The sequence below is a fragment of the Pipistrellus hanaki genome, assembly GCF_964339955.1.
Source record: "Pipistrellus hanaki genome assembly, chromosome: 8".
NCBI lineage: Eukaryota > Metazoa > Chordata > Mammalia > Chiroptera > Vespertilionidae > Pipistrellus > Pipistrellus hanaki.
The window spans coordinates 3,952,681-3,962,930 of record NC_140510.1 but is presented as its reverse complement, the minus strand read 5'-3'; the positions used below and the strand labels follow the sequence as shown (position 1 = coordinate 3,962,930).

Sequence of the window (10,250 nt, the reverse complement as noted above, 5' to 3'; positions counted from 1 at the left end):
CAGGCTGTGTGTGCAAAGAGGAGCTGTCTGCAGACTGTGTGTGCAAAGAGGAGCTGTCTTCAGGATGTGTGTGCAAAGGGGAGCCCTCTGCAGGCTGTGTGCAGGCTGTGTGTGCAAAGGGGGGCCGTCTGCAGGCTGTGTGTGCAAAGGGGAGCCGTCTGCAAGCTGTGTGTGCAAAGAGGAGCCGTCTGCAGACACTGTGTGTGCAAAGAGCCGTCTGCAGGCTGTGTGTGCAAAGAGGAGCCGTCTGCAGGCTGTGTGTGCAAAGAGGAGCCGTCTGCAGGCTTTGTGTGCAAAGGGGAGCCGTCTGCAGGCTGTGTGTGTGCAAAGAGGAGCCTTCTGCAGGCTGAGTGTGCAAAGGGGAGCCATCTGCAGGCTGTGTGTGCAAAGAGGAGCTGTCTGCAGACTGTGTGTGCAAAGAGGAGCTGTCTGCAGGCTGTGTGTGCAAATAGGAAGTGTCTGCAGGCTGTGTGTGCAAACGGGAGCCATCTGCAGGCTTTGTGTGCAGAGGAGCAGTCTACAGGCACTGTGTGTGCAAAGAAGAGCCATCTGCAGGCTGTGTGTGCAAAGAGGAGCCGTCTGCAGGCTATGTGTGCAAAGAGGAGCCGTCTGCAGGCTTTGTGTGCAAAGGGGAGCCGTCTGCAGGCTGTGTGTGTGCAAAGAGGAGCCGTCTGCAGGCTGAGTGTGCAAAGGGGAGCCGTCTGCAGGCTGTGTGTGTGCAAAGAGGAGCCGTCTGCAGGCTGAGTGTGCAAAGGGGAGCCATCTGCAGGCTGTGTGTGCAAAGAGGAGCTGTCTGCAGACTGTGTGTGCAAAGAGGAGCTGTCTGCAGGCTGTGTGTGCAAATAGGAAGTGTCTGCAGGCTGTGTGTGCAAACGGGAGCCATCTGCAGGCTTTGTGTGCAGAGGAGCAGTCTGCAGGCACTGTGTGTGCAAAGAAGAGCCGTCTGCAGGCTGTGTGTGCAAAGAGGAGCCGTCTGCAGGCTATGTGTGCAAAGGGGAGCCGTCTGCAGGCTTTGTGTGCAAAGGGGAGCCATCTGCAGGCTGTGTGTGCAAAGAGGAGCCGTATGCAGGCTATGTGTGCAAAGGGGAGCTGTCTGCAGGCTGTGTGTGCAAAGGGGAGCCATCTGCAGGCTTTGTTTGCAGAGGAGCAGTCTGCAGGCACTGTGTGTGCAAAGAAGAGCCATCTGCAGGCTGTGTGTGCAAAGAGGAGCCGTCTGCAGGCTTTGTGTGCAAAGGGGAGCCATCTGCAGGCTGTGTGTGTGCAAAGAGGAGCCGTCTGCAGGCTGAGTGTGCAAAGGGGAGCCATCTGCAGCCTGTGTTTGCAGAGGAGCAGTCTGCAGGCACTGTGTGTGCAAAGAAGAGCCGTCTGCAGGCTGTGTGTGCAAGGAGGAGCCGTCTGCAGGCTACGTGTGCAAAGGGGAGCCATCTGCAGGCTTTGTGTGCAGAGGAGCAGTCTGCAGGCACTGTGTGTGCAAAGAAGAGCCATCTGCAGGCTGTGTGTGCAAAGAGGAGCCGTCTGCAGGCTATGTGTGCAAAGAGGAGCCGTCTGCAGGCTATGTGTGCAAAGAGGAGCCGTCTGCAGGCTTTGTGTGCAAAGGGGAGCCGTCTGCAGGCTGTGTGTGTGCAAAGAGGAGCCGTCTGCAGGCTGAGTGTGCAAAGGGGAGCCGTCTGCAGGCTGTGTGTGTGCAAAGAGGAGCCGTCTGCAGGCTGAGTGTGCAAAGGGGAGCCATCTGCAGGCTGTGTGTGCAAAGAGGAGCTGTCTGCAGACTGTGTGTGCAAAGAGGAGCTGTCTGCAGGCTGTGTGTGCAAATAGGAAGTGTCTGCAGGCTGTGTGTGCAAACGGGAGCCATCTGCAGGCTTTGTGTGCAGAGGAGCAGTCTGCAGGCACTGTGTGTGCAAAGAAGAGCCGTCTGCAGGCTGTGTGTGCAAAGAGGAGCCGTCTGCAGGCTATGTGTGCAAAGGGGAGCCGTCTGCAGGCTTTGTGTGCAAAGGGGAGCCATCTGCAGGCTGTGTGTGCAAAGAGGAGCCGTCTGCAGGCTATGTGTGCAAAGGGGAGCTGTCTTCAGGCTGTGTGTGCAAAGGGGAGCCATCTGCAGGCTTTGTTTGCAGAGGAGCAGTCTGCAGGCACTGTGTGTGCAAAGAAGAGCCATCTGCAGGCTTTGTGTGCAAAGAGGAGCCGTCTGCAGGCTTTGTGTGCAAAGGGGAGCCATCTGCAGGCTGTGTGTGTGCAAAGAGGAGCCGTCTGCAGGCTGAGTGTGCAAAGGGGAGCCATCTGCAGCCTGTGTTTGCAGAGGAGCAGTCTGCAGGCACTGTGTGTGCAAAGAAGAGCCGTCTGCAGGCTGTGTGTGCAAGGAGGAGCCGTTTGCAGGCTACGTGTGCAAAGGGGAGCCATCTGCAGGCTTTGTGTGCAGAGGAGCAGTCTGCAGGCACTGTGTGTGCAAAGAAGAGCCATCTGCAGGCTGTGTGTGCAAAGAGGAGCCGTCTGCAGGCTATGTGTGCAAAGGGGAGCCGTCTGCAGGCTTTGTGTGCAAAGAGAGCTGTCTGCAGGCTGTGTGTGCAAATAGGAGCCGTCTGCAGGCTATGTGTGCAAAGGGGAGCTGTCTACAGGCTATGTGTGCAAAGGGGAGCCATCTGCAGGCTGTGTTTGCAGAGGAGCAGTCTGCAGGCACTGTGTGTGCAAAGAAGAGCCGTCTGCAGGCTGTGTGTGCAAAGAGGAGCCATCTGCAGGCTATCTGTGCAAAGGGGAGCTGTCTGCAGGCTGTGTGTGCAAAGGGGAGCCGTCTGCAGGCTGTGTGTGCAAAGGGGAGTGCGGGTCAGCAGAGGCACCAACCGGGGCCTGTCCCACAGGCTCCTCCGTGAGGCCCTGGTTGGTGCTGCCCCTGCCCTGGGCAGCGGCTGTGGCACCACGGCGATCACCCAGCAGGGTTCTGCCCTGGCCTCGGGTCCCAGGTCCCCAGGCCAAGATGTCCAGAGGCCCAGGCAAACTCCTTCCCCGCCGGCCTCCATCTGCAAATGCCCGGGGCACACTCCCTTTGGGCACCCAATCCACTGGATCCCGGTTCCCCTGGCAATGGAGGGCTGCCCCTCACGCTCCAGCCCCCTGTGGGGGCCCAGGCAGGCCTGCTCCCTCAGCCTGGGCTCCATGCTGTGCAGCACTGGCCTCTGCCCGCCTGTCTCCATCCTCCCGCCGCAGCCCCCGCCAGCCCCCGGTGGTGGGAATGGCAAGGGGCTGGAGTGAGTGCCCGCGGCCGCGTGCTCAGAGGCTCCCAGCCACGCTGCCCCGGGTGAGGAGGACGAAGGTGGTGGCACAGGAGAAGGCAGGCATCGCTCTGGACAGCACGGCAAGACCCGGGCTGGGGGCTGCTCGGCCTGCGACCCCGGCGTCCTGTCCACCCAAGGCCTCGGCCTCCAGCTCTGTGACTCGGATTCCCCCTTTCAGTCCCCAGATCCTTGAAGCCCAGGGGGCTGTCCTCACCCCACTGTCACCCAGACGCCTGGGCCCCAGCCCGGGGCCCTGCCATAGCAGCCTGAGGGAGGCCATGCTCCCCACGCTGCCCACTCAGCGCCTGGGGGCCTCTTCTCATCAGAACAACATTCAGCCCACGTGGGGCAGCTTTTGTTCCAAAGCTACAGGAATTAGCACAACTCCCCCAATCCTGTTGCAATGACCTCCGTCTCTGTGGGCAGTCACCCAACCACAGAAATGCCCTGCTCAGGCAGCAGCCGACACCCTCATCCCCAGCCAGTGAGCCCGCTGCCAGGCGCCCTCCGGCACCAGCAGGCAGACTCCAGGGGCCCAGCTCTCCCGACAGAACCCAGATGCGCAGTTGACAGGCCTGCCCCCTGCAGACCTGAAGGCAGGCGCCTGCGGAGGGTTCCTGCAGGCGGAGGAAGATGGAGCCCCACTTCCTGGCCAGCTCCTCCTCCTGAGCCGCTAGGTCTGCAGGGCAGCCACCCCCACGCGGCCAGCAGGCCAAGGCAGAACAAGTTCAAGGCAGCTTCTCCACAAGGTGGCCACAAACATGTTTCACATTTTAACTAAAGTATTTAAAAGTCTTTTGAAATTCAAAATGGCAGCTTGGGGCCCATGCCACCGGATACATCATTTTTGGAAAGGTGGAGGAACAGCCTCTGTGTGAGGGTCTCGGAGCAGCGAACGCCCAGCCAGAGCCCCAGTGGAGCTTGGGGGCCGGGGCGGTGGGCAGCCTCCGGGAGGGGCGAGGTGCAGACAGCGCCATTATGAGGCCGCAGCTGGCCGGCGGGATAAAGGCCGTGGCTGTGCCCAAAGGGAGCGATTATCGGAGGACACAGGGCCCCACATCGGTGTCCTGAAAAGATCCGTCATCCAGCAGACAGACACCCCAGCCTCTCCCTCCCAACTCACCAGCCCCTCACTGCCTCCTGTGCAGGCTTGGGAGCCTGAGCCAGTTGCCATGGCAGCCAGTGGTGGGAGATTGTCCCCTTCTGAAATGGCTAGTGTGTCTGTCGATCCCAGCAGCCCCCGCCCGCCCGCCGCAGCGCTCCCAGGACCGCACACTCGGCCTCTGTGGTGCCGGCCCAGCTGGGCGCGGGCGCGGCCCCGGGGGCACTCAGCCGCGGCAGCAGGCCCGCCGCACAAGGGGCCCTTGGTGAGCGGCCTGAGAGCCGGGGGGCCGCCGCCTCCCCTCCTCTCCTTAAATAGCTGCTTCGCGCGGCCGCTGCGGGAGCTCACAGAAGGCTGCACCTGCGAGAGGTAAGGGCGGCGGGCGGCGGGCGGCGGGCGGCGGGCTGCGGGCGGCGGGCGGCGGGCGGCGGCGTGCGCCCGCCCTGAGGTGCTCTGCACGCACCTCCGATGAAGACACCCTCTCACCAGAGCGGCCCGCAGAGTCCCTGCCCACCGGAGCTGCTCCACCGGAGCTGCTCCACCGGAGCTGCTCCACCGGAGCTGCTCCACCGGAGCTGCTCCACCGGAGCTGCTCCACCGGAGCTGCTCCACCGGAGCTGCCGGCGCCAGCCCTCACCTGCCGGGCTGAGCCAATGCGGCAGCCGCAGGCGGAGCGCGGCCCGCCCGCCAGGCGCACTGAGCCTCCGAATGGCCGCGCCGCGTCGCTCACCTCCCCACGGCCCTGCAGCCCGTGGCACTGCCCGCCACTCCAGGCCCTGGGCCTCCCCTGAGCAGGGCAGGGAGAGCGGAATGCAGACCTACCACACCCCTGGCGGGCGGGACAGGGAACCAGCTGACAGCATTGGGAACTGAGTCTCCGCCTGCAGCGGCTCAGCCCTGGGCAGGGAGGCGGGCTCGGGTGAGAAGCAGAGCGGGCGGCGGGACCTGGGCCCACGCTCGGAGGAGCTCTGCGGTCACCACCTTAAGCTCCTCCTTTCTGACAAGGGCCCTGCATTTCGCATTGTATGGACCCCCCAAGCTTTGTCCCTGGCCCTGGGGCCAGGCGGACAGCCAGCCAGGCCCAGCTCTGGCCTCGGGCTGCGGGCCGTCCAGAGCGCGGCCGGGGTGCTGGGTGTCCCTGTGAGCTGGCCTCCAACTCCCAGGCTATCGCCCGGCCAAGTGACCCGGGCAGGTTCGCAGACTCAGGCTGACTCCTACTCTGCAAAATGGGTCCCTGAGGCCCGCCTCTGCCCCCCTGGCAGCCGCCGTCAGCAGCACAGTCTGCAGGGAAGGCTGCGGGCGGGGCCGGGGCGGAGGGAGGCGCCCAGCTGGCCCTCAGCAGCCCTCCCTCATCCCTGGGCTCCAAAGGCCCAGCCTCTTCCCAGGCCCCCCACCCCTCCGCCCCTCTCTCCATACGCACAGGTCACACACACTTGGAAACAGCAGGAAAACGGCCTCCAAATGCTAATTTCAGGCATCCTGCAATTCTCTGGAGCCAGAGGGGACCATTTGGGTGGGGAAAAACCATGGGTCCCTTCAAAAATTAAAAAAATCCTATATAATAAAGAGGTAATATGCAAATTAGCCATCACGCCCCCCTCAAAAAAAAGATGGCTGCCTATGACCAGGCCAGCAGGGGGGTTAGTAAGGGATAACCAAACAACTGAACAAGCAGGCTGCTGGGGCGACCAGGCTGTCGGGAGGGGGGCCAGTAAGAGACCACCAGGCCGGCCAGTGGGGCAGGGAGGGGCTGACGGCCCAGCAGAGGGGGTGGGGCAGTTAAGGGCAACCAGGCAGACAGGCAGGTGAGTGATTAGAAGCCGGTGGTCCAGGATAGGAAGCGAGAGGTCTGACGGCCAGTTTAGGCCCCATCCAGGATCAGGCCTAATACGGAAGGCGAACATCCTCCAAGGGGTCCGGATTGGAGAGGGTGCAGGCTGGGCTAAGGGGACCCCATCATGCACGAATTTCTGTGCACTGGGCCTGCAGTGTGATGTAATTAGATGTCCACTCCCTCCATCCCTTAAAGCAATCAGCAGCCACTGCTCCCTGCTGCTCCTCCCATCCCCTGGACCCCCCCAGCTCCCTCCCATCCCCTGGGCCCTCCCCCTGCTCCCTCCCAACCCCTGGGCCCTCCCCCAGCTCCCTCCCATCCCCTGGGCCCTCCCCCGGGCCCTCCCCCTGCTCCCTCCCATCCCCTGGGCCCTCCCCCGGGCGCTCCCTCCTATCCCCTGGGCCCTCCCCCTGCTCCCTCCCAACCCCCGGGCCCTCCCCCTGCTCCCTCCCATCCCCTGGGCCCTCCCCCGGGCGCTCCCTCCTATCCCCTGGGCCCTCCCCCTGCTCCCTCCCATCCCCTGGACCCTCCCCCTGCTCCCTCCCATCCCCTGGGCCCTCCCCCTGCTCCCTCCCATCCCCTGGGCCCTCCCCCTGCTCCCTCCCATCCCCGGGCCCTCCCCCTGCTCCCTCCCATCCCCTGGGCCCTCCCCCCGCTCCCTCCCATCCCCTGGACCCTCCCCCTGCTCCCTCCCATCCCCTGGGCCCTCCCCCAGCTCCCTCCCATCCCCTGGGCCCTCCCCCGGGTGCTCCCTCCCATCCCCTGGGCCCTCCCCCTGCTCCCTCCCATCCCCTGGGCCCTCCCCCTGCTCCCTCCCATCCCCTGGGCCCTCCCCCTGCTCCCTCCCATCCCCTGGACCCTCCCCCTGCTCCCTCCCATCCCCTGGGCCCTCCCCCAGCTCCCTCCCATCCCCTGGGCCCTCCCCCCGCTCCCTCCCATCCCCTGGACCCTCCCCCCGCTCCCTCCCATCCCCTGGACCCTCCCCCTGCTCCCTCCCATCCCCTGGGCCCTCCCCCAGCTCCCTCCCATCCCCTGGGCCCTCCCCCCGCTCCCTCCCATCCCCTGGACCCTCCCCCCGCTCCCTCCCATCCCCTGGACCCTCCCCCTGCTCCCTCCCATCCCCTGGGCCCTCCCCCTGCTCCCTCCCATCCCCTGGGCCCTCCCCCTGCTCCCTCAGTGGCCCAGGGCACACGGGCAGGGCCCAGCCTGTCCGTGAGGCAGGAGCTCAGTGTGCTGAGGCCCATGAGGAAAGCCCGCTGAGCCAGCACCCAGAACTTCTCCTGGCACAGCCCCTCTCCTGCCCAGCCCCCTCCCCACCCCGGGAGCCTCCGGAGAGCCATGGGCACCCAGGACTGGAGCAGCAGGGCCAGGAGGCGGCCCTCTCCTGCTGCACCTCCCCCTCCAGGCCTGGAGGGTCCAGTGTTTGGGGGGGACGTACCCGCCTTTTGGGTCTCCAGGCAGCCCGGGATCAAAACAAGTGCGTGTCGCCTGTCTGTGGGGAGAACCCAGCTTGCCAGGCCGGGCCCTGGCCTCCATGTGGGAGCGGCAGGCGGGTGCTCCCGCCAGCCTCTTGGGTCCTGGGAGCACCCGTGGCCAGTGGCCCTCCTCTGGCAGCGCCTGGCTGTGGCAGGGGCCACACTGCACCCGCCCTAGGGGAGTGCCGGCCTCAGGGAGGCCGAGAGGGCTAGCAGGGCACGCAAGGCTGTGGGGACCAGGCAACCTGGTCCCTGCCCCCCAGGAAGGGGCTCAGGCCCACGTACCACCCTGCCTCAGACAGCACCCTGAGGGTCCTTCCCGCCTCCCCCAGGGCTGACCGCGGGGTCTGAGACCATGGAGTCCACCCCGCCCCACACACACCCCGGCGCAGAGCCTTCACCCAGCGGTGCGTCTGCAGAACAAAGCCCCGGGCTGGCTCTGTGTGCGTCCGGGAACCGGCAGGAGCGCGTGCGGGTGGGCTGGGCGGGTCTGTCCCCGCCCCAGGCCAGGCCGCGCCCTACCCACCCTTCCTCCGCCCTCAGGCTCCGGGCTCTGCCTCCAGCCCAGCATGGACGGCCTCGGCCTCGAGGGCGCCCCCGGGCTGGCCGCCAACCGCTCCCTGGCGGCGGCGGACCCGTGCGGCCGGGAGACGCGGCTTGAGAACGCGCTCTTGGCCTCCTTCTACCTCCTGGACTTCCTCCTGGCGTTCGTGGGCAACGCCCTGGCCCTGTGGCTCTTCCTCCGGGACCGCCGGGCCGGCACCCCGGCCGACGTGTTCCTGCTGCACCTGGCCCTGGCCGACCTGGCCGCCGTGCTGGCGCTGCCCGCGCGCCTGGTCTACCACTTCTCCGGGAGCCACTGGCCCTTCGGGGAGGTGCCCTGCCGCCTCGCCGGCTTCCTCTTCTACCTCAACATGTACGCCAGCATCTACTTCCTCGCCTGCATCAGCGCCGACCGCTTCCTGGCCATCGTGCACCCCGTCCGGTCCCTCAAGCTCCGCCGGCCGCGCTACGCGCACCTGGCCTGCGCCTTCCTCTGGGCCGTGGTGGGCGTGGCCATGGCCCCGCTGCTGCTGAGCCCGCAGACCGTGCGCTCCGGCCGCGCCGTGGTCTGCCTGCAGCTGTACCGGGAGAAGGCCTCGCCCCACGCGCTCGTGTCGCTGGCCGTGGCCTTCGCCTTCCCCTTCGTCACCACGGTGACCTGCTACCTGCTGATCCTGCGCAGCCTGCGGCGGGGCCCCCGCGTGGACACGCGCCTCCGGGGCCGGGCGGTGCGCACCATCGCGCTGGTGCTGGCCATCTTCCTGGTGTGCTTCCTGCCCTACCACGCGCACCGGGCCGTCTACGTGCTGCGTCGCCACCACAGCCCCTCCTGCGCCACCCGGCGCGCCCTGGCCCTGGGCAACCGGCTCACCTCCTGCCTCACCAGCCTCAACGGGGCCCTGGACCCCGTCGTGTACTTCTTCGTGGCCGAGAAGTTCCGCAGCACCCTGTGCAGCCTGCTCTGCGGCCCCCGGCTCTCGGGGCGGCCCCCTAGCCTGGGAGGGAGGACCACCGAGAGCTCGGTGAGCGCCAGGTCAGAGCTGCAGCCCAGGCCAGAGCTGTGAGCTTCCCCCAGCCACACGCCCGCCCCACCAGGTCAGACCTCATCCCCCAGGGGCCAGTTTGTGGTTCTGTCTCCCCCACGCACAAACCCCTAAAAAGGGAGCACCGTCTGCAGGCTGCCCTGCGGCCTGGGCCCCGCGCCGGGATCTCAGCCGTCACCGCAGCAGGAGGGCAGGAGGCCCGGGAGGGGCCCAGGAGCCCCCCTTTCCTGGGTGCTGCCGGCGCTCCGGCTCCTTCCCCTCGGACACAGCGGCTCGGCAGGGAGGGCCCGGGCGGGGGGCGGGGGGGAGGGCGCGGAGGGGCCGCAGTACTTCCTGTGATGCGCAGGGTGCTGGCGTTCCCTGGCGCCTTTGCCAGGTGCCCTGGGTTCCGGAGCCGCACACTACAAACCGAGGCGGAGCCGCCGGCACCTCCAGAGCATGGCCTGCCCCCCCCCCCCCCCCCCCCCGCTTCCCGCTGCCGGAGCCGCTCGGAGCGGGGCCCTGCCACCCCAGCTTCTCACAGCTGCCCACGGAGTCCTGGCCGCGCAGACCAGCGGGCGGTGTGGTCAGGCCTGCGAAGCCCTCGGGGGGAGCTGGCCTCCGCCATCGGCCTGCAGGCTCCTCCGCCGCCACGGCCCCCGGCCAGGCTGAGCAGCCCCGCGGCGGCGCAGCCCTCCGGTCCTCGCGACCACCATCCGACTAGACACGGACTGCTGAAGGTCTCCGCGTGTGGGTTAAGCCCTCCCACACTTCTCTCCAACCCCAGGACGGCACTGGGGCGAAGGGGCAGCGGGGCGGCCGCGCTCTGGACTCCCGCAGAGCGCACCCCCACAGCCCCAGCTCTGCGTCCTCGGAGTGCGCCCCATCGTCAGAGCATCTTCCTTCTGCGGGCTTTCTGAGGAACAGTGCGCCGGCCTGCGACTGTGTCTTGGGAGGGGGCAGGACGTGCTCGGGCACACACCGGCAGCGGGCACACACCCAGCAGGGGGCACA

The 10,250-nt window shown here is 66.7% G+C and overlaps 1 protein-coding gene across 1 annotated transcript; it reads left to right on the top strand.

Annotated features, from left to right (window-relative positions):
- The first annotated feature begins 8,205 nt into the window (after window positions 1-8,205).
- On the top strand, window positions 8,206-9,539 carry GPR17 (G protein-coupled receptor 17). Its single transcript, XM_084891414.1, has one exon. The coding sequence runs from the start codon at window positions 8,241-8,243 to the stop codon at window positions 9,276-9,278; it is 1,038 nt and encodes a 345-aa protein (XP_084747540.1). The 5' UTR covers window positions 8,206-8,240; the 3' UTR covers window positions 9,279-9,539.
- The last annotated feature ends 711 nt before the right edge of the window (window positions 9,540-10,250 follow it).

Bases quoted from the DNA above. Each gene is read 5' to 3' on its own strand.
- GPR17 (XM_084891414.1), top strand. From the start codon at position 8,241: ATGGACGGCCTCGGCCTCGAGGGCGCCCCCGGGCTGGCCGCCAACCGC.